This window comes from Petaurus breviceps, unplaced genomic scaffold (genome assembly GCF_028583685.1).
Source record: "Petaurus breviceps papuanus isolate PSGF00001 unplaced genomic scaffold, PetGlider_PUasm1.0 174, whole genome shotgun sequence".
In the NCBI taxonomy this organism is placed as follows: Eukaryota; Metazoa; Chordata; class Mammalia; order Diprotodontia; family Petauridae; genus Petaurus; species Petaurus breviceps.
Window position 1 is genome coordinate 75,240,343 of NW_027185761.1, and position 22,922 is coordinate 75,263,264.

General features: G+C 55.9%; 1 protein-coding gene across 1 annotated transcript in view; it reads right to left on the reverse strand.

Moving 5' to 3' along the window:
* Positions 1–22,922, reverse strand: part of VILL (villin like) — a 37,936-nt gene that overhangs the window by 14,102 nt on the left and 912 nt on the right. The window contains exons 2-9 of the mRNA XM_069084587.1: positions 7,235–7,312; positions 7,024–7,098; positions 4,086–4,282; positions 3,632–3,740; positions 1,769–1,879; positions 1,003–1,202; positions 351–429; positions 2–76 (exon numbers count right to left, since the gene is read on the reverse strand). Coding sequence (XP_068940688.1) covers positions 2–76; positions 351–429; positions 1,003–1,202; positions 1,769–1,879; positions 3,632–3,740; positions 4,086–4,282; positions 7,024–7,098; positions 7,235–7,300 — 912 coding nt within the window. The 5' untranslated portion in view covers positions 7,301–7,312. The remainder of the gene's footprint in view (position 1; positions 77–350; positions 430–1,002; positions 1,203–1,768; positions 1,880–3,631; positions 3,741–4,085; positions 4,283–7,023; positions 7,099–7,234; positions 7,313–22,922) is intronic.

Below are 22,922 nucleotides of genomic sequence, written 5' to 3' on the forward strand. Positions count from 1 at the left end.
TCTTCTCCTCCTTGTTGGAGTCCCGGCCCCGCCACACGTAGATCCTGAAGCCGCCTTGGTCCAGGATGTGACAGGCCTAGGAGAAGAATGACCAGGAAGGGTCATGCTTCAGGGCTGCCCCACAAGGCCGGGAGCTAAGCTTGGTCAGGATGTGAAGGCCCATTTTCCAGATGAGGAGACTGATGCCTGGGAGGCTGGAGGATGGGTGTCCAGTTTGGAGAATGGTGCCATGGGGTGGGAGGTGTGTGGCCCTGGGCATCGGACCCTCCCTCAGGCTGGAGCACCTGCTGTCAGGCCTGCCTTCCCACACCAAACCCCAGGGGCATCTCCTCCTCAGGCTCAGGGCTCACCTCATGCTGTAAGAGGTCCTGGGTCAGCGGCCGGGTGGCGATCTCCTGGACCACCAAGTCTTCATCCTTTTCGTAAAGACTGGTGGAGGCAGGCCTGGGTGAACGTCCCCCTCCCCAGCCTCTCCCTCCCCTTCCTCCCTTCTCCATTCTCTCTCATCAGGATGGGCCTGGCTCTGTTCCTGTGGCCCATACCCTGCCCCCTCCCCCCAGGCAAGATCCTCATCCTCTGGGAGAAGCTGACTTCCACAGAAAGAATCTGGGTCATGGGGCTCCCCCCGAAACATCCAGCCTCTCACAGGGCCCTCCCTCTCTCTGGGTCTCCCTTGCTTCCCTTTTCAAAGAGGGGCTAGCCCACCTCAAGCATTCCTTTCAGCTCCATCATCCTGCAAGTGAATGAGATCTGCTCCTGGCCCTGCCTTTCTGCACCTGGGATTTTACTGGGAGAAGGCTAGAGGTGGGCTCCCAGGGGCCACCCTCCCTTCCCAGAGAGGCACTGTGAGTGACCAAAGGGGCTCTGGGGAGGGAACGCCTTGAAGGAGAGGAGCAGTGTTCAGGGCCTGCAGCAAAGCCTTCCCTGCCTGGGACCTCAGCTCCCTCGTCCAGACTATATGACACCCAACTCCAGAGCCTGCGATCATGGGCAGCCACTCACTGGTACAGCCGCAGGTTCGCCTTCTGGAACTCATCGACCTTCTCCTCGGGGATAGCGTCCGGCAGTGAGGCCGCCCGCGGCCCCAGCACCGTCTCCATGATCTGCAGCAGGTCTGCAGAGCTGTGCTCTTCATCCACCACCCCAATCTGGGCACGGCCGCCCCGCTCCCCATCTCGGATGCCCCAAGCCAAGGCCAGTCCCTGCCGGGTCACAGACCAGGGCAGGCTTGCAGAGCTGGCACCTGCCACCAGCCCTAGAAGGCCCATAGCCCCCCACCATCTCCCACCTATGCTAGGGTGCCACTCCCCAAACCTTCCTGCTTCTGCTCTGGGCTCCTCAGAGGTGGGAGCAGGGCCAGGCAGGGGCCAGATGTCCCTCCTCAGGATGCACTTGGGGCCCTGGCCTATCTCTGCAGAACTAGCTCACCCTGCCCCTGGAGTCTGCATCCAGGTGATGTGAGGTCACCAGGGGCACAGCAGGCAGATGTGGGAGGAAAGGAGCCCCCAAATATCAGTCTGGAGAGGAGGGGCAGAGAAGGAACCAGGGGGGCTTCCCCGCTGCCCTGGCAAGCTCTCAGCTGAGTGGGCGAGTCTCACGCACCATCTGCCCAGGCAAAGAGGGACAAGCCAAATCCCACTTCCCCAGCCTGTCCTTGAACCTCTGGCCCTAAGCAGACCCCAAGCTCCCTGAGGGCCTCCTTCTCCTCCTCCAGCTGCCCTCCCAGGGTGCCGAGTATAGGGCTGGGTCCCCAGCCTGGGACACTGACCCGGGATTTCTCAGACAAGTTGGCTTCAGGACCATTCCACTGAATCAGCACCTTCCCCAGGTCCAGGAGGAAGACATCTCTTTTGTTGAAGCTGTCCCAGGACAGGTCCACCTGGGGGGGGAAGGAGGAGGAGGTGTAAGAACAAAGCACCCCCCTGCCCTCCCCACCAAACTAGGTCCCACCTCCTCCAGAAAGTCCACCAGCCCCTCACTTCCAACCTTCGGAAGGTCCCACTGGCTACAAGAACATTCACTCTACTGTGTACAGGGGAGGAATCATAGCTGTGGGGCTGGTGACTGGCTCATTCTCACTGTGTTCAGATGTCTGTGTGCGGCTGTGGCTGACGACAGGGGGCCGTGTGGGACTCTGGTACTGCCTCAGTATGTATCTGCATGCCTGTGTGTGATTGCAGCACTGAGTTCAGATGTCTGGCCAGGATCCCATGGGTATCTGTGTAATTGTGTGAAGGTGTTTGTGTGTGGGATGTTGTCTGGTCATGCATTAGTGTGGATAATTGTGTCATTGTGAGCAGGGGTCTAGGGGACGGTGTGACTGTGGGTATATGACGTGTGTGTGTATAAGGAATGGTCTTCCAAGTGAGGAGAATGTCCTCCGTCATACACACACTGGATCTCCATAAGATGTCTCCTTTGGCCTCTGTACATGGAGTCCTTCCCAGTGTGGGCCCCATAATGTTAATGGGCTCTAAGATCTTCTCCTCCCTCCCATCAATAGGCCTCCTGAGGAGCCCCATTAAGGGAGGCTTGCTGTGGAAAGGCTTTCACACCTTTTGTTAATGTCTGATTAGGCCCAGAGTCTCACAGTGCCCTCTGGCTCTGAAGAAGGGTACAGATACACTCTGAGGTAGCATTTTGCTTTGGGGCTCGCTCATTGGAAGAGCCTTCCTGTGATTTGACCAGATGAGACTCTGGGTAGCCGTTAAAGAGCCCCCGGCCTTGAAAAGCCCAGAGGTCGGTGTGTCTCTCTCTGGTAACTGTGCATGCATTGCCTTGGTCAGACAGTTGGCTCTGTCTGTTGGTCTGTGCTAATTTCTCAGACAGTTAGAAGCCCTGTCTGTTGGCCTTTATTTCTCTGCTTGTATTTTCTCTATTTTCTTTGTTTGGATTTTCCCTGAAGTCCAGGGGGCTGATTTTCCCCTGAACTACTGAATGTCATTAAAAAGATTGCTGACCCCTCGAACAACTATCTTTCTTAGTAAAGCAGATCTAGGAAGCTGTGCTAGCAGCCACCCTGGGGATGCCAATGTGCCGATCAGCCCCACTCCTGCCTCGGCCCCCAGGTGATGGATGCTGGCCTCTACTGCACTCTGTGTGGGTGTGTGTGTGTGTGTGGGGGGGAACCTGGTAAGGAGCTCCACATGACCAAGGACGCTTTGGCCCAGGGCCCCAACATGGCGGCCTTTCTCCTCCTCCCATCCCTGTACCTCATGCCCAGGGTGCCTACACTGTTCTCTTGGGGAGCTGGGGCCCACTGTCCCCTCCATCTGGCCACCCTCTTCCTGCTAGGCTAATTTGGGTCAGGCTGCTCACAGCTGGGAAGGCCCTCCCACATGTCCCAGCAGCAGCAGCAGGGCAGAGAGCGGGCATTATTAGACCGGTTTTGCAGGAGAAGAAGCTGAGATTTGGCTGGGGGAGGGCCTTGTCAGCAGCAGAGCTGGGACCTCTGGGCTGCTGCTCCTTTTCAGATGCATTTGAGCTCGAGGGGGCAGAGTCAGGCCCAGCCCCTGCTCCTTTCTCCTGTCCCCTTCCAGGCCCTCCTTCCCTGGATGGCTCAGCCCAGGATGCCCTGGGGGGCTGGGCAGAGGGCTCCCCACTCCCCCAGGGGCTGCAGGGGCCTCCTCACCTCTGTGGCTGACACAGGCTTCTTTCCCTTGATGTGCAGAAGTCTCTGAATGTTGTACATGTTGGTCTCCACATGCTTGAAGCCAGAGGCCAGACCCCCCTTCTTGTAACTGGGGTAAGGAGGAAGGGAGTGGGTGAGGTCCCACCAGCCGCCAGTGGGTCACTTGATTAGGGTGCAGCGGTGAGTAGGGAGGGGGCCATTCACTCCAGCACCATCTGCTCGATACCCTCGAGGGCCAGGAAGCAGCCCCCAGGGGCAATCCTGCCCCTTTCCTGCCTGTGGGCCCTGGACAAGTCACTTCTGAAGGCCCTGGGCCTTAGCTTCCTCCTCTGAACACTGGGGATCACAGCAACGTTTACAGCCCAGAATCGTGATGATGGAGCCAGACAGGGACAGCAACCAAGGGGGTGCCCACCAGTGACCCCAGCCCGGCCCAGCCCGGGGCCCCACTCACATGATTCCATTCTTGAAGTAGCTTTTGAAGACATCAGACTCGTAGCCCTGGACCTCACGGTGCTGCACGGGGATGTCGCCCAGGACACTGTCCAGCTGGGCCACGAAGGCCGCAGCCGCCCCCTGCTTATCCACCGCCGAGTCCTTGCCTATCCAGTAGTGGATGTCGATGGAGAGGCCTCGGCTGTGCTTCTTGTTCTGTGGACACGGAGGAGTGCAGGCTGGGAGCCAGGCCCATAGGAGGACACCCTTCTTTCATCCCTCTTCCTCATTCCCAGCTCAGCCAGAGCCAGTGGCTCAGGGCCAGGGCAGGGGCTGAGGCTGCTTCCTAGCCCTCTGCTCATTTGGGTCCATCCAGTTGCCCTAGAATTTGGGGACTCCTCCCCTGAACAGAATGGGGTACAGAGAAGCCTGTGCCAGCCCTTCCCCAACTCCTCTGAGGACCCACCTGCTACACCCTAAGCTGATCAGCCCCTGCCCCCAGAGGGCCAGCCTCCTCCCCCACCCCTCAGGCAATGAAAGATCACAGAAATATGCCCATTCTCTGGAAGATGCTGCAGGTTCCTCAGCCCAGAGACTTAGACCTGGCAGAGACCTGGGAGATCATTTTATGGTGATAAACCAACCCAGGATGGCCAGGGCCCGTCAGATGCCTGGGACAGATCTTTCTGCCTCCAAGTCCAGCATTCTGCCCTGTTCCCTGCCCAGAAGAAGGGCCCCTTCTCTGTGCAAGGGACACACAACCTTCCTTCCTCAGCCTGTGACTGGGCAGCCCTACCTGGTGCCTGCTGGCTCTGCCCAGCAGAGCTTTCAGCCTCCCTCCCATCACCTTTCCTTTCCTTCCCCTGGGCACATGACCAAGCCCCTCAAGGCAGAGGAAAAGCAAGGTCCCTGGGGGACACTGGTCCAGTGCTGTCCTAGGCTATAGCCTGGGGCAAATAACGGCAAGGGTCGGCTCCCACCCCTGGTTCAGTTTCTAGGGAACAGTAAGCGTCCCCCTGAACTGAAGAAAGGCCCAGGGACAGCCATTCCTCAGGGAGATGGGGTTCTGAGTCCTGGAACCTCCTTGGAGCAGGATGGCCCAGCCCATGCTCCCCTCCTTTGGGGCTCTGGCACCACCTGAGACCCCTGGGGGACCCCAAGGGTGAGCCCTGGCCATTAGCCTTGTAGTAATGTGGGACTCGCCAGATCCCAGGAGGGGCGATATCCTGCCCAGTGTGATTCAGGAGCACTCCACAAGGGGCACAGGGCACAGCCGGAGTCAGGGAAGCTGGCCTCAAATCCCCACTCACCACTTACTGCCCGCGTAGCCCTAGGCCAGTCACTGCCCTCACAGGCCTCAGTTTCCTCATCTGTAAAATGAAGGCTAGATGACCTCCCAGACTCCTGTCTGTATTTATGAGGCCCCCATTCAGATGCCAGCCGAGGGCCCAGAGAGGAAGGTCCTCGCTCCTCATCGTGATTGCTGGCTTCTCGCCTCTCCAGTCCGGTCTCCTCTATGCAGCTGCTAACGTAGCTCTGACCCCTGACTATGCAGCTCCCTAGCTCAAGCGCCCTCACTGCCTCCCTGCTACCAGGTTTCCAGCTTGTGTGATGCACATTGCTCCCCTTTGGGCGTCTACACTCCATTCAAACTGACCCCGTTCCTGTTCCCAAACATGACATTTCAGCTCCAACTTTTGGCCTTCCAAAGACTGGCCCCCTGCTGCCATCCTCATCCCTGCCTCTCATAAGGCATGGCTTCCTTCAAGGCTCTGCTCCTGGGCCCCCTCCTGCAGGAAGCCTTTCCTGATTGCTGCCCACCCTGGGAGGACCCAAGGGGTCTTAGGCTTCATGCTGGAAGGGACCATAGAGGTCAGTGAGTCTCCTCGTCCATGGAAGAAGAAGAAACTGAGGACAGAGTGCTGTTAGCTCTCTGTCTGTCTCTGTCTCTCTGTTTCTGTTTGTCTCTGTCTCTCTCTCTCTCTCTCTCTCTGTTCTCTGTCTGTCTCTCTCTGATTCTCTGTTTCTGTCTGTCTGTCTCTGTCTCTGTTCTCTGTTTTTGTCTCTCTCTTCTCTCTCATATTTACTTATCTTGGTATGAGCACACAGTAGGCACTCAATAAATACCTGTTGGATTGGATTGGATTTGCGCCCAGGGACAATCCAGGCAGGCTTTGTGGAGAAGGTGATGTTTGAGCTGGGCCTTGAGTGGGCTGCTTTTTAAGAGGCTGAATGTAGAACAGGGGCCGCTCCAGAGTGGGAAGGGCACCAGGTAGAGTGAAGGCTGGGCCTTGGATGCCAGGCCAAGCAGCCTGCATCCCACTGGGGAGGTTGTGGGGAACAATTCCCAGCTCTGAGCAAGGTGGAGCCAAGGCTGATGGGTGCTGTGTGGAGGAGGGCTGGGAGGGGCAGAGAGGAGAGGTGGGTAGCCCTTGGTCCAGGCGGGCAGCCAGGGAGGGCCAGGACTGGGAAGGGCAGTGGGGCTACAGGGGAGGCAGTTTTGCGAGAAACTGATGACCTGGGAGATGGGCTGGATAAGAGGAAGTGAGGGAGACAGAAGAGGAAAAAAGAACCCTCGAGATTGGAACTCAGACCACAGGCTGAGAGCCAGAAGGGGCAGCAGAGGGCATTGTGTTACAAATGCAAAGTCTGAGGCCCAGGGAGGCTGAGGGATTTGTCCAAGGTCACATAGGCAGTAGGTGGTGGAATTCGAACCCAGGTCTTCTGACTCTAAAACCAGCCCTCATAGTGCCCTAGACAGAAGAAGTGACGTCTCCAGGTTTGGGTGAGATAATGGGAAAAGGGGCTCAGATCTGGGTGGTCCAAGGCACCAGTGGCCCTGCTGCTTGTGGTGGGGGAGAGGGGAGAGACTGGACTCTGGCTGCTTCCTCCCCCAGTGCCCAGGCCCAGCTCCAGGGGACACAGGCAGCTGGGAGCCAGGCTACAGAACCACTCACGTGCAGGACGATGTAGCAGTCACCCTCAAAGAAACTTCCGTAGGCCTTCTCTGGGACCCGGACCATCTTCATCTTCTAGAGAAGGCAGTGACAGGCTGGTGCAGACTGCACCTTGCCCACCCCAGCCCGGGCACACCTCTCCCTCCTAGGAAGGCCCCTCCATGCCTCTCCCATTCCTGCCCCAGTCCTTGCCTGGGTCTGGCGCTCTCACCTCAATGGCCCAGATCTGCAGACCCTGCACCTTGTCAATGGAGGAGAGGCTACTGTCCAGTTCCATCCTGGGTTTGGGCTGAAAGCACAAGAAGTGAGGGTGGGGCAGTGCGGGAGGGGACCTGGGGAATCTGGAGCCCAGATAGGGAGTGGAAAGGATGTGCGAGGCCCTTGGTCCCTTTGGGTGGGGCAGGAAGATGACAAGGCTGACCCCCAGGGACCCGCCTTCTGGGCCCATCAGCAATGCCCCTGAGCCCATGTGCCAGCAGGATGAATTCTCTCTCTGCTGCCAGGTTCTCTAAACATCCTAGGCCTGGAGAGCAGAAGGCCCTCACTGCATGCTGGATGAATGAAGAAATGAATGGAACGGACAATTGGTGAGAGGCGGTAGGGAGTAGCTGATGCCATGAATTCCCCAGACCCTGAACAGGCCTAGCAAACGACCCCCAGGAATCCAGTGCCCTCTGAAGGGACATATGGGCCTTGCCCAGGAGGGCACCACCAAGCACAGCTTGGCACCCAGAGCAAGCCCAGGCCCTGAGCAGCCTGGCCAGGGCAGAGTCGGGAAGGCCAGGAGGTCACACTGGGGCCTTTGCAGCCACAACATTCCCTGAAGAGCAAAATGGGAGTTCTTCAGGATCCTTGTCTGTGCCAAAGAAGGAAGTGGGGTGAGGGGTTCAGCAAGGCCTTGACCTTCCACCATAGGGCTGGGCAAACAAGGCCTTGACCTTTCACCTCCCAGCCCCAGCTCAGGGCAGGCTCAGACCACTAGCTGGCTCTTGAGTCCAGTCCGCAGTATCCTTGCTCTCCCCATCAGGCCTTGCCCTCCATGGGATCCTGGGGTGGCCTGAGGATACCAGGCCAACCTCCAGCTGGGAGAGCTGGTCTTTGTGGGGCAGAGATCCTTGGGGAAGGCGCCAAGGCCCCTAGAGAAGTCCTCCTTTGCAGCACTGATGGGTCAAAGCCTCCCTCCCACGTTCCCGCCATGCCACCTCAGCAGGGGCCTCGTGGCCCAAGGAGCCCCAGGCTCACATCCTGCCCCTGCTTCCTGCTAGCTGTGTGATCCTGTCAAAGCTGGGCTGCCTCCCTGGGCCTCAGTTTCCTCTCCTGCAAAATGAAGATGAATCATGGCCTCTCCCTTCCCCACTCCCCATTGGGTTCAGGGCTCTAAAGAGCTGAATGTGTGCCAGTCTAGGAAGGCTGTTCACCAGTCCCAGCCAGAGAGCTGCCCCTGCCTACCCCTCCCATTTCTGCTCCTGTTGACTCCGTGAACCAGCCTGCTTCCAGGGTCCCTGTTCTCTTAGCCTCTCAAGGTTCCCTGTGGAGAATGCCAGCCATGTCTGAGATGTACACAGAAAGAGAGGGGCTAGTGTGGAGGAGGGGGTGGAAGAGGGCCTCTGAACTTGGCAGGGAGACAAGGGAGGACCTGGGCAGGAGGGAGGGAGAAAGTAAGGGCCATGGACATCCCTGCAGCCTCTGCTCACCCCAGGTCCTGTAGCTGGGAGTCAGATTCTGAGGGAATCTCCAAGGCCTCCAGGAAGAAAGGAAGGTAGGACTGAGTCTGGGGCTGGGGTAGGGCATGGAATCCAATGTTATTGGGGGTCTGTGTACTCCTGAGAGGGATACGCATGGGGGGAGAGAAGGGCACACTCACCCAGAGCCTCCTTCCCCTACCACAGGACCCAGAAGCTGAGGGGAGGCGATTTGGGGACAGAGATGGACAAAGGGGAAAATGAGGCCCTGACAGCAAGATTGGATGGGGGGCTTGGATGGCTTGAGGTTGGGGACCAGGGGGCTGGGAGGAGGGGGTACTTCTAGACTACTGGGGAAGGGAAGGGGCAGGGAGGGTGGAGGGGGAAGACCACAAGGTCAGTTTTGGACACGTCTATACCACATCCAGTGGGAGATGGCTGAGAGCCAGCTGGGGATGTGAGCCCAGAGATGGGCAGAGAGGTTGGGGCAGGCTGGGCAGGTCTGAGAATCAACAGCATGGAGATGGTCAGCGTAACTGTGGGAGTGGGTGGGCCACTGAGGGAGAAGAAAAGTGGGCCAGGGCAGAGCCCTGGGGGGCATCCCTGGTCAGTGGGCACGCCCCAGAGTGAGGGTCAGCAAAGGAGTCTGGGAAGGAGCAGCAGAGAGCAGGTTCAGGAGAGCTGAGGAGAGAGGGCTGAGGGGATGAGAGAGATAGACAGCCTGCAGAGGTCAGACAATGGGTCTGAGAAGATGCCGTGAAATCTGGCCATTGAGAGGGGGTCAGCAAGTGTAGAGAAGGCACTTTCAGCTGGAAACGGGAGAAGCCAGTGGAGGCCCCTGTGTAGACGGCCTTGGCAGGGAGCCTGGCCACAAAGAGGGAGGAGGGATGGGGATGACGGACAGTGGGGACAGCTGCGATGAGGGAGGGCTTCTGAAGCTAGGGGAGCCCGAGCATGTGAGTAGACAGAGGGAAGGAGCCAGCCGGACAGAGAGGGCCGGCCAATTGGCCAGCTGGATGGCAAGGGAAGGCAACTCTTGGAACATCCTCCAGGGCAGACCCTCCTCCCACCCCCAGAGCCCCGCCTGACCACATAGGCCTTCATCCAGCTGCCCTCCACCCTCCTGCTCCCTGCAGCCCTTCATGGGCAGCCCCCAGGGGCTCTCCCAGCACGGAGGGGCTGGCCATGGAGGCATGGTCCTCTCCCTCTCCCTGGCCTTAATATGCCAAGCTGTGGCCAGATGGTGATCTGGGGTAGGGCAGCAGCTGGGGAGACCCTAGGGGTCACAGCTCCCAACACCCGGCTCTGAATCCCAGATGAGTGTGCTCGGGGACCAGTAGGCCCATGTTACAGGTGAGTGGTGCTGAACTGGGTCAGTCTTGTGACTTTCCAGAGGAAGTGGGGCTGGACTTGGAAGTCAGTAGAGGGCCAACAGAGGCCTGCCTTCAGCCATCTGGCCTCGGGGCCTGGGGAGGTCACTCAGCCTCCCAGCCCAGGGAGATGGAGATCATGATGCTAGGGGAGGTGGTGTGTGAGCAGGCTGCCCCATAACACAGACAAAAAGCGGAGAAAAGAACCCTTGTGACCTTGGAGAGGTCCCTTCCCCCGCCCGGGCCTCAGTTTCCTCCTATGTAAAATGAGGGAGTTGAGCTAGATGACCTTTCCAGCCTCAGACCAATGAAACAGGGGGAGGGGGAAGGTCAGGGGGAGGAGGAAGAGCAGGGCCGGTCACCTGTGCCAGTGAGTGCTAAGCAAGGGACTGCTTGTGCGTGCCCTCACAATGCCAGGAGAACAAGCATGGCCAACAGCCCTCTTTGTGGAAACAGACCAAAGAATGACCAGACAGACTGTGTGGCCGGCACTTTCTGCTCCCTCGCCCGGGCCACAGTGGGATGGGCAGAATCTTGGGGAGGCCCTCCGGAGGCCAGGCTGCCCTGGGTCCCGCTCCCACTCTGCCCACAGGGGCTCTTCAGCCTTCACTGAGTGCTGTGGGGGACCAGGACCCGAGCAGCCCGAGCCCACTCCAGCTGGGTGGGACCTCATGGAGATGGGTTTTCCCTTTCTGGGCCGCTTGTTTCTGTTCTCCACCCATTGCTTCTGGTTTCACCTCCTAGGGCCAAGCAGAAGACACCTAACATCCCACTAGACAGCGGCCCCACACTTGCCCCGCTCTCCAGGCTAAGTAGCCCTAGAGAAAGTGGACGGGACAGTGAGGGGGCTCAAGAGCCCGCCCCCCCCCAACCCTCTTCGGTCTCCACTGTATCCAAGGGCTTCTGGCCTTGACCTGGCTGGAGACTGGGTGTCAAATGAAGGTCCAGACTGAGAAAGGGAGGGATCACGATGGCAAAACCAAAGAAATTTCTGGATAATGAGTCTGGGTAATAAACCAGGGGAGCTAGAGACCCCGACACAAGGAAACCTACGTGACTTTACACACATCCCTGAGATTGGTGACAATATTATTGGGCAGGATTGGCATACAGCAAGCATTTAATAAATGTTCCCTTTCTCTCTATGCCTGTCTCTGTCTCTTTCTGTTTCTCTGTCTGTCTTTCTGTTTCTCCATTCTCTCTTTGTCTCTCTCTCTCTGTCTGTCTCTGTTTCTCTATTCTCTCTGTCTCTCCTTGTCTCTCTGTTTCTGCATTTCTGTGTTCTCTTTTGTCTTTGTCTCTCACACACAAGAAGAGGGAAAGGGAGGGATGGAACAAGCATTTATTGAGCGCCAGCACTATGTACTGGGCACTGTGCTCAGCATTTTACAAATGCTATCTCATTTGGAAATGACAAAGTGGAACAAGGAAGAACTTCCTGGCCCGCCTTAATGACCATTTATCCTTTGAAAGTTAAATGATCAAAGATAAATTCTCTCCTGGCCCTGATTCTTTCTAACAGGGAGAACTGGGGGCGGGGGGAGAGGGGGTTTGGGTGGAAATGATGGGAGCATTGCAGGGAAGGGACCTCCCATTTGGGGAGTTTTTTCCAGGGAAGGAGACGAAAGTTAGGCCTGACCTGACATGCATCATTCATATCCTGCCCTGTAGCCATCAGTGTCCCCAAGGCTCTGTCCTGGGCTCTTACCCTTTCCCACTACATTACACTGCCTGGTGACCTCATCAACTCCCAAGGGTCCAATGATCATCTCGATGCAAATAACTCCCAGAGTTAAATATCCAACTTCTTCTCCAACTCCCTGACTGACATGTTGAACAGGATGTCTCATGGGTATCTGAAACTTGGGAAACCCCAGCCAGAAATCATTCTCCTTCCCCCCTTCTGAATGTTGGGCACCCCCGTCCTTCCAGTGTCCTCAGGTGAGAATCTTGGTGTCTTCTTTAACACCTCATTCTCTTTCCCCCCATATCCATTAGCTGCAAAATGTGATTTCTACCTTCTCCACATTTCTCACACCTCCCTTTCTCTTCCTGCACAAGGCCACCGACCCCATCCACGCCTTGATAACCTCTTGTCTGGACTATAGCCACAGCCTGCTGCTGACTCTCTCTGCCCATCCCAACCCAGGGAACTCACCAATCAAGCTAGGTTACAAAAAGATATTTGATTAGAGGGAAGCAAGAGTGAGGAACAGAGGGTGGATTGCAGAATTTGAGAGTTGGCCAGGACCTCAGTAGCCCTCTAGGGCAACCCAGCATCCATGCAGAAATCCCCACATCGGCCTTTGCCTGGGGACCTCCGAGGAGCCAGAACCACGACCTCCAGGGTCAGCTCATTGCACTTGCAATGAATGCGGATGGGGGTCCAAGAATGAAGGGGGCCAAATGAGAGAGTAAGCTAAAGGGGTAAAGGAAAGCCAAGGCTAAAGTAAAGGAAAGTGTGAGAGTGTGTGTGTGTATGTGATTGTGCGTGTGTGTGACTGTATGTGTGTGAGTGACTGTGTGTGTGACTGTGACTGCGTGTGTGTGACTGCATGTGTATCTGTGTGTGACTGTGTGTGACTGCGCGTGTGTGACTGCGTGTGTGTGTGGCTGCGTGTGTTAAAGGGACACTGAAGGGAAGATGGGCTCAGAGGAGGGAGGAGCCACTTGGTCAGCATGGAGGGGACAGCGATAACTGATGAGTGGGATAGGAGAAGCTTCCCTCTCCCCCGTGCTCTGCTCCCTTTCTTATGGACATTGACCTTGGAAACGAAAATGGCAGAATAAGGGTGGGGGCGCTGATGATTCCTGAGACCAGCTGCCATTAGTGAGTTTAAGTCTTCTGGTCCCAAGAAATTCCATCCTCGGCTCCTCAGAGAGCTGGCAGGGGGGCTGGCTGAGCTCCTGGGGTCAATGGCTGTGAAGGGGCCAGGGGAGCAGGAGAAGTCCTGCAGTCCGGAGGAGGGCACAGGCTTTCCCAGCTATTGAAAAGGGAAGGGGATGAAGTTGTTAAGTCCAGGCCCGTGAGACTGGCCAAGATTCCAGGATGTCCAATTAAAGGACTGAATACTGAACATCTAGAAAGGAAAGTTGTGACTTCCCAGAGCCCATGGGTCTTCCTCAAGAACCAGCCAGAGCAGAAATGCCCTTCTCTGGACAGTTACACGCTGGCAGGTCAGGGGATACTGTGGCCATAACTCACTAGACTTGGGCCAAGCATTTCATCAAGCTTTTCATGCTACGACTGTGAAGCAAGAGAGACAAGCTCCTGACAATGCTGCCGTTGGGTAAAACTGGCTCTAAGGGGAAGCATTGGGCTCACCTAGTGCAGTGCCCCAGGGTCTGTGCTGGACCCTGGGCTGTGGCATGTTTCCACCAATCATTTGGATAAAGGAAGAGATCACATGCTGATCAAATTGGCAAGTGATAGGGAGCCAGAGCGACAGTGCAGAGGATGGGTATTCAGAGTTCTTCACAGTAAGTAGAATATTGGGCCAAACTGAGTTAGCTCACAGGCAGCTAGGTGGTAATAAAGTGCAGAAGACCTGAGCTCAAATTCAGCCTCAGACACTTTTTAGCAGTGTGACCCTGGGCAAGTCACATCACCCTGTTTGCCTCAATTTCCTCACCTCTAAAATGAACCATAGCAAAGTACTCCAGCATCTTTTCTGAGAAAAGCCCAAATGGGTCACGTAGAGTCAGACACAGCTGAAATGACTGAACAACAATGAGTTTGCAAAGGAGAAATCTCAGGCCTCCCCTCTCACTGGGTGGCCAGCCTGACCGGTCAGCTGCCAAGTTTCCTTTTTCTTGAGACTGAAGCATCTCTCCCCTCAGTCTCCCTTCTCTGCCCTCCTACAGGCACTGCCCTCCTTCAGGTCCTCGGGTGCCCCTCTCCTGGACAATCCCTTGGACCTCCCTGTCCCTGGCTCCAGTCTCTCCCCAGGCCAATACATCCAGCATGCAGCTACTGAGAGACCCTTCCCACAACCAATCTGACTCAGAACTCCCTCTGTAAAGGTTCCTGGGGCTGGCCAGGGCTTCTAGGCTAAAATTTAAACCCCTGGTCTTTAGAGTCTAGCCCCAGGCAGCCCTCGGAGATTCTGAGATGGGAGTGCTCTGTGCCAGGGCCTTGGGCCTACCTACTGTTCTCTCATCTCCTCTCTCCAGGCTTTCACTCAGGCTGTCTGTTCCCAATGTCCTTCCCATTTGCCTTCTCAGTTCAGAGCTCCCAACTCCCTTCTAGGCTCTAATGTTAACTCAGACAGGCCTTCCTGGTATGTCCATGTCTTTCTCATTGTTTCCCTCTCTGGAATGAAAGCCCCCTGAGGGCAGGGGGTGTTTTTGTTTTTCTCTCTCTTCAGAGACATTCCTTCTACCTCTATGGACCATCTTTCCAAAGAGCTGTGACTTGCTGTTTTGAGCCAGAAAGGGGAATATGCAAATTGAGGGAGTGTGAAATATGCCTGGAAGAAGACTGGCTGGCCTTGAATGCCAGGAAGAGAAGGAAGGTGCTCTCTACCCTAGAGACAAGGGAGAGCCACAGAGGGCCCTTGAGCAGCAATGCGGCATGGTCGGCCCTGTGCCTTAAGAAGATAGATTTGGAATCCGTGTGACTGTGGTCTAGAGATAAGGAGGGACACTGGAAGCCAGATTAGGAGGCTCCAAACAAGACATGAGGAGCCCCTGAACCAGGGGGGTGGCTGGTGGTATAGTAGCCTACAGAAACACTGCCTACAAAGAGGTACTGGGGAGAGAGACCCTACAGACCTAGCAACTAACTGGAGCTGGGGGAGGGGAAAAGAAAAGGCAGGGGGGGGGGCTGGCGGCTCCCTCTTGGAAAGTCTCCAAGGTTCTAGTGGGGAATGCACAGGGGCAGCTTAGTGCATGCTGGCTTTGAGGTGGCCCAAGGACAACCAGGTGGTTGCATGTGAGAAATCTGGGTACCAGGAAAGGAGGTTGATTTGGGAGTGGTCTATGCAGAGGGTCCTAGAAAGGCTTTGCTGTCCATGTGCCCCCCAGTGGCTTGCCCAAGGTAGTCTGGAACTGAGCAGAACTGAGACCCCAAGTGCCACAGTAAAGACATGGGAAGAGGGCCCAAGAATAGCCACCCTTAGGGGTCTGGAGGAAGCCAGGTAACCAATAAGGAGGGCCAGGAAGGCAGCCAGGAAGGCAGGGATGCCGAGGGGAGCTTTGTGGAAGGCTGCAGGAGTGCTGAGCCTGGAGAAGAGTTCGGCTTGGGCTGGGAGCTGTCCCCTTCCAGGGCCTGAAGTGCTGTCACGGGGCTTGCGCTGAGCCCACCTTAATGCAAAGGAAAACTTCCGCTCAGCAGAGCTGCCCCAGAGCAGAAACTGTTGTGGGGGCAGTGGAGGCCCCCCCCAACCCTGTCTCAAACCGAAGCTGCCCCCCCTGGATTCCTGCGCCCGTCCAACAATCCGCCCCACTCACAGCTTCTTCCCGGCAGGCAGGAAGGACTGTAGTCCCTGTGCGCCAGGGCCCTAAGAATCCCACCCTTCTGAGGGCTTCAGACCCCAGGAGTCCCTCTCCCAGAAGGACTCCAAAAGTAGATGCGCCTTCTGCAGGGAAGGCTATGTCCCTCCCGCCCCAGCCCAGGAGTTCTCTCCCTTAGAGTGATTCTGCCCACGCAGGCTGCCCATGACATGGGAGCCTGTAAATGTTTTGTTAAGCAGATGCTGCCAAAGGTCCAGCAGCCTTGCCTGCCTCATGGCTGAGAGTTCCCGGGCCCAGGGGTTCAGAGCCTTGATGGGCACATGTTCCCTTCGTCCCCAAACAAATCCACAGATGTGGAGAGTCACAGGTTCTGATGCAGCACACGGACACGGATAGCTCCCTCTTCTCTTTGCTGGGGTGGGGGGCCAAGGGTGTGGAATGTGGCATATACTCCCATACAGGCCAGGAGACTTGGGTTTGTTGAATGGCTTTTTCCCTGCCTTTTTAGACTTTTCATGACAAGTGTGGCTCACCAAGTGGGGGAAGGGAGAAGGATGTATACAGAAATGAAGGAGATGGAAGGATACAAAAAAGATTTTAAAAAAGAAAGAACATGCATATATTCGAAGACATATTGTCCCTCCTCCCAGAATCCCACTGCTCAGGGGCTGCCCATTGGAGGTCTCCTCCCCAGACCTGGATCTGGCCAACTGAGACAAATACAGTTGAGTTGTCAAGTGCATCAACAGACTCAGAGTAACAAGTCTTTGAAAAGGATCTACTCTGGGCAGAACAGAGAGAGCGAGAGGCCCCAGGGCCTGGGCACCAGGAAAACCTTGGCCTGAGGCTTCTTCCATTTCTAGCTTCAGCCCCTCAGTGCCCCCACGCAACCCTCTAAGACCCTAAATATCAGGATAAGGAAGCTCCGCCCCAGGAGTTCCTGGAGACACAAAATCATAAAACAAGAGATGATGAGGAGAGGGCTGTGTGGGGACCCCCTGGAGACCTCATTTTGGGAGGGACAAATGGAAGTGGTGGCCTTTAATATCCCAGAAATGTAAGGAACTGAGTCAGACATATCAGGGTGAGAGTCATTCCTCAAAAGGCAAGTGGTCAAAAGACAGGAAGAGGCAGCTTTCAAAGGGAGAAATCCAAGCTTTCAACAGTGCTCAAAACCGATAAAAATGAGAACTATTAAAATGAAAGGAGCCCTGAGATTCTGCCTCACACTCACAAGATTGGCCAAGATAACAAAAGCTGAAAATGCCAATGTGTGCAGGGGCTGGGGGTGAACGCACGCACACTGATGCACTGTTGGTGGACCTGTGTATTGGCCCAGCCATTCGAGAAAGCAACTGGAAGGCATGCTCCCAAAGTCATCGACTCTGCCTTTTGACCTAGAGATGCCAGTCCTTAGATATAAACCCAAAAGAGATCAAAGAAGAAGAAAAAGACAAAAAATATTTGTAGTCATTCTCTTTGTCAGTCAACAAACATTAAACACCTACTGTGTGCCAGCACTATGTGCTAAGCACAAAGAAAGGTGAAAAACAGTCCCTGCCCTCAAGGAGCTCCCAGTCTAATGGGGGAGACAACAGGCAAGTACCTATGTGACACACAGACTATATACAGGACACATTGGAGAGAGAGCTGGCAGGAGGAAGACACTGGAATAAAGAGGAATGGGGAAAGATTTCTGCAGAAGATGGGATTTTAACTGGGATGTAAAGGAAGCCAAGGAGGTGAGGAGTGGGCGCAGAGGAGGCAGAGGGAGCAGCCGGAGAAAATGCCCAGAACTGAGAGATGGAAGATCTTGTTCGTGGACCAGGGCACTGGATATAAGAGCATGTGAGGAAGGGTAAAGTGCAAGAAGACTGGAGGGGTAGAAGGGGCAGGTTCTGAAGGGCATTGAATGCCAAGCAGAGGATTTTCTGTATGATCCTGGAGGAGAGTGGCAGTGACCCGGTCAGACATGAGTTTTAGGGAGGTCACCGGCAGCTGTGAATGGCATGGAATCTCATTCTTCCATAAGAAATGATGAAGGGGAAGATTTCAGAGAAACCTGGGAAGACTGGTATGAACTGATGCAGTCAAGTGAACAGAACCAAGAAGACAATGGCCGCAGTCAACAGCCCTGTGGTAAAGAAAAGCACTTTTGAAAGACTTGAGAGCTGTGCTCAGTGCCCAGCCCCACGTCCTGAGGGGGTGAAGCCCCTCCTCCCCCTTTCTGCTTTCAGCAGCCAGCGCCAGGGTCTGTTTTGCTGGAAGGACGTAGTGATCAGCTGCCAAAAAGGAGGACTGCTGAAGAGAACAGAGGGAGAGAGAAATGAGCAGGGTAGCCTGGAAGCTCCATGCTGACTTTGGAGTGTATTTAACCGCTTCTCCTTAGGAGGAATTCCTGATTTCACAGGCAGTCCTCTTCCTCTGCTCTACTTTACACATGAAATGTTCCTTTTTCTTGGTGTCTGCTAAACTGTAACAAGAAATGCCCAGGAAATCCAGGCAAGGCCGAAGGAAACATGAGGTTTGGTGGTCACGAGGGCAGCCCAGGGCCAGAGGAGCTGCCATCTAGGCACAGGCCCTCCTGCCTGCCTGCTTGAATGGCCTTGGCCTTCTCCCTCTCCCCCATGCAACGGCACAGACCCAATGGGTGGCTCACTGTTGACCCTTGATCTCCCTTGCCATCCTCTCTGGGCAGGGTCCCACACTCCTCAGCCTGCCCTTTCCTGCCCTGCATGATCCGGTAACAGTCTACCTCTTCCGGCGTCCCCTCCATGTTCTCCCAGAGGGGCTCCCAGCCACCCTCCTACACATTCTCCTGTGTCAATGCCACAGTTCAGACAAATCCCTTCCCCAGCATTGACTGACCTCCCCCCCCCCCCCAGCTCACGTGGAATGCCCCCTCCTTCAGGAAGACTTCCTGGATTTCCCTGCCTGGTGCCCTCTTCCTGCCCCTTCCCCAACATGACTCTTTGCTCTTACTCTGATGCTCACCATCTGCTAAGCTGGTGCAGTCCCTTCGTGAGGGCCAGGACTCTGTCTAACCTAATCTTTGGACCTCCCCCAGGGCCCCACAACCCACAGCTGACCACTCAGTTAATGTTTGTGGAATCTGGGTCTGACTGAAGTTACAAGGGGCAGATGGGGCCCAGAGGGATCTCAGAGACAGTCCCCTGCCTGTGCCTTATCTGAAGACTTGCCCTGGGCCACAGAGGTGACAGGGCCAGGGACTCTCTAACTCCCCCAAGAGAAGGCTCTTCTCATGCCCACTAGCCCACCTGGCTGCCCTCCACCTCCCTGCCCCCCGCCCATGAAAAGGGGCCACATCTCTGCTGCTAGACCAGGGGTCTCCCTGGCTTAGGGTAGCTCCCCTCTCTGGGACCACTTCTATCTCCCCTTGAGAAGAAGGGTTGGGGAATGGGCTCAGTCCAAGGTTTAAGAGGCTCAGCTTCTCCAGGAATCTTGAAGTGCCTTGGAGAGAGCCTGTAGTGAGTGACCTGACTCTGTTCCCAGATGGCCTCTTATCGGCCAGAGGGGTACCTGCCCTGTCGGAGGCCAGGCTGACTCAGCCTTGGCAAAGCAGACCGAGGGGAGGATCAGGTCAGGTCTTCTCCTCAATCCTTTGCCCAGTGTCCGCAGGGACCAAGAGTCATTCCCTAGGCTGTGGCTGGTACCTGGCCTCATCTCTGCATGTCCCTACCCAACCCAAGCTCCTTCCCTCTGTTCTCAGAGGCAGGATTCCCACTGTCCTACAGAGAAGCTAAGGGGCCATATATGCCCTGGAATGGGGACAAACAGAATTCTCTGAAGACCCACATTAAAGAAAGCTGGAGCTGGGGATGCCCTGGGGCAGCAGGTATAAACTTGGGTCAGAGGCAGCAGCAGATTGCTGGGAGGACGCAGGGAAGGCTCACTGGGGCAGACGCCCTTAGCCTCCCTTACAGCTGCTAAGCAATCTCTCAAAACGACAATCTGCACACAGGGGCAAATCCTGCAGGAGGCCTAGGCTCAACCAAGGCCTACCAAGGGGCCGGGCTCATGAACCAAGGCCACCGGGCTCAGCAAACAGTACCCAAGATCTACCAAGGCAGGTAGGCTTGGTAACAAAGACCGCCAGGCCCTACAGACAGCCACCAAGGTCTATGAGGAGCAGCAGGGACTACAGACAATCCCAGACTCCACAAGACTGCTGAGAGCCTGGGGGCATGGCAGGCTCTGCCAACATCCCTCCACTCTGGGGCGGGCATCGGGCCCTGCCTTCTGAACCAAGAGCAGAGCAGTTGTCCAGGACTGTCAGGGACATCCTAGGCCCACCTGTCACCTGCTCCAGTCTTTGGCCTGCCCACACTCCATTCAGCAGGCATTGATGGAGCCCGGCTGTGTGCCAAGCACTGTGGCCCTAAACTCCAGGAAGACCAAGAAGGCAAAACATTGGTCTGTGCCTTCAATGAGCTGCCAGCCTCATGGGGGAGACGGAGACAGAGACCGAGGGAGGTAACCACAGCGGGGAGCTGTGCTAAAGGGCTGCCCAGAAAGGGTGCCCACAGAAGGGGAAAGCCAGGGCTGTGGGGAGAAGGGTGAACATTCCAGACACTGGGCCCCCAGGAAGAGGCAGGTGGAGTCAGGTACTGCCCTTCTGCACCGTGTAACGGAGGAGAAAGTAAGAGGCAAGCGTAGGAGGTAAAGCATCCCGGCAAGTGGGGAGCAGGGAAGGCTTCCTGGAGGAAGCGGCTTTGGAAGGAACTTCAGGACTGTAAGAATCGAGGTGAGGAATGGGGGTGAGTCTGTGACCTATGCCAAGGCACAGGAGGAGGAGATGGAGTCCTGAGTTCGAGAAGTGCCTAAAAGGCCAGTTCAGGTGGGCTGGCCCTCTGTTGATTCTCCCCGTGGATCTGTACCACATCTCCTCCATTAGCCTGTGAACTCCTCAGGGAAAGACCTGCTTTCTTCCTCTCTTTGTACCCCCAGGCCTTAGCACAGAGCTTGACACATTGGAGGGACATAACTACAGTTGACTGACTGAGTAATGTAGCATGTTGGAAGGGGAGGCCACCAGAGTCAGACTCCAGTGGCCCCAAGAGAAATGGAGGAAAAAGTTCAATGGAGGATGGGGAAAGGAAGCGGGATGAGTCCTGGTTAGGGCAGATGGAGTCTGAGCTGTCTGCAGGGCTCCAAGACAGAGACATGTGCCAGACAGTAGGAGACTTGGCATTGAAGGTCCTTCCCAGGCTCCCCTGCCCCAGGGTGGGCACCTTCATCCTTCCCCAGGCTCCTTTGCCCCTGGGGTGGGCACCTTCATCCCTCCCCAGGTTCCTTTGCCCCTGGGGAGGGCACTGTTGTCCTTTTCCACCTCCTAAGTTTGCCACCTATGAGGAATCTTTTAAAGCCCCTCCTGACTCTGGGTTCTCTCCTTTCCAGTCTAATCTCCAATAGCTGCCAAAGGGATTTTCCTAAAGCATAGGTCTGACCAAGTCACTCCCCTGCTCAGGAAGCTCTCATGGTTCCCCAGATAAAGTACAGACCCCTCGGCTTGGCATTCCAAGCCCTCCATGGCTCTCCAGACAGCAGCAGCCTCTCTATTCCCCTGCCCCATTCACGGCTCAGCTCAGGCCTTGCCTGGCGCCCCCAGGTGGCGGGTTTCTTCCCACTCTTCCAGTCCCTTCTATTTCATATACATTTTATTTTATTCATGCGAGAGGAAGGAGAGGGGATGGATGAAGGGAGACCAGGGAAGTGCGGTCACTGTAAAGGGAACAGCTTCAAAGGCAGGGACTGACATTCATTTCTGTTGAGTGCAAGCACATGCTGAGGGCCGGACTAGGTGCTGGTTGAATTGAATTAAATCAGGAGAGAGAGTAGGACTGTATTTGTGCATGTGGAGCCATGTGTATGAAGAAGGACCCAAGGAGAAGGTAGAGAGACCAAGAAAGGGAGTCTAAGCCCAAGTGCAAGGATTTGAAAAGGGCCTGGGAAGAAACAAAGGCCAGGTAGGAAAGGCAGCTCTTCTTAGGAGTTTGTGAAAGGAAGAATCACAGAATCCCAAAGCTGCACGTAGTCGGACACATACACACCTGCCAAAGGAGTCCCCACGAAGACATCTGAAGTTAGAGATCAGCCATCCTCTGCTCCAAGGAGGGCAGGGGGTGCCAGAGGCAAGGGAAAAGATAGGTGTGTGTGTGTATACACATGAGCACACACGCTGGGGTAAAGACATCTGGTCACATTGGGAGGAAACCAGGATGGCTCAGTAAGTAAGGAATGATGGAAGATAGGAGAGGTGTGGCCAAGAGCCCAAGCAAGGCTGCCTTTGGTCCACCTCCTTCTCAAAGCCCAGAGTAAAAGAGGAAGGGACCAAGGAAGACCAGGAGGGCTCCTGGGGTCCACTCAGACCAGCAGGTAAAGTACTCGATGAGCCCAATGAAGCTGGAGGAGAGAAGGGAGGTTTATGGGACAGACTGGGAGTTCTGGGCTGGTCAGTGCCAAACCAGCTTTGGTTTGAGGACCTCGGGTTAAGATAAGACACATTGCTATTTGTAGTGGCCCCTCCCCTTTGGGTAAAGAGTTTTTCCTTCTATCAAGCCCAAATATCTGCCTTTGCAACCAGGAGACAAAGCCAGCTCTGCAAAAAGGACGGGGCAGCTCTGCACCCACCCCCCTGAGCAGATAGCCACCTTCTAGCTGTCTGTCAGCCAGTCTCTCCTGACAGAGGTAGGTTTGGTAGGGGAGCAGAAATGAACTGCCTGCCTGGGGGTCTGCCTCCTTGTCTGTCTGCCTGCTTGTCTGTCTGTCTGCTTGTCTGTCTGTCTGTCTGCTTGTCTATCTGTCTGTCTGCCTGCTTGTCTGTCTACCTGCCTGCTTGTCTGTCTGTCTGCCTGCCTGCCTCTCTTCCTTCTACCTCTCACCCCTCTTCTATTTCCTGACCTGGCAGCTCGCTCCAGCCCCTATTTTCTATCTCATATGCCCACTCCCACTCGGGCTCCCTCTCCCATGCTTGGCTGCTCAGTCTCTAGGCTGGGGAAGCTCTCTCAGGTGAATCCCAGGCTAGGCTGGCCAGAGTCAGGAAAGGACTGCCCACCCAGCCTGGGGCGGTGTGATCGACGCTCTCTAGGGACAGTGGGGAGAGACCCAGTGCAGGGGGACTGGAGGGATGCTGGGAGACTTTAGGAAGTGCAGTGGGAGTTACCCAGAGCTCAGGTGGGCTTCGGGGAGGGCGGGGGAATGGGCCACGCCCCTTTCCATCCATTTCCCATGAAGGAAAACGGGAGTCAGCTTTTCCTCGCCTTGCCCAAACCTCTGCCTGGTTCCTCGTCCCTCAGCCACTCCCGACACCCCCTTCACTTCCATCCCCTGATTCTCCTCTGGTTAAGAGTCCCCCTTCCTCCTCTTCTGCGCG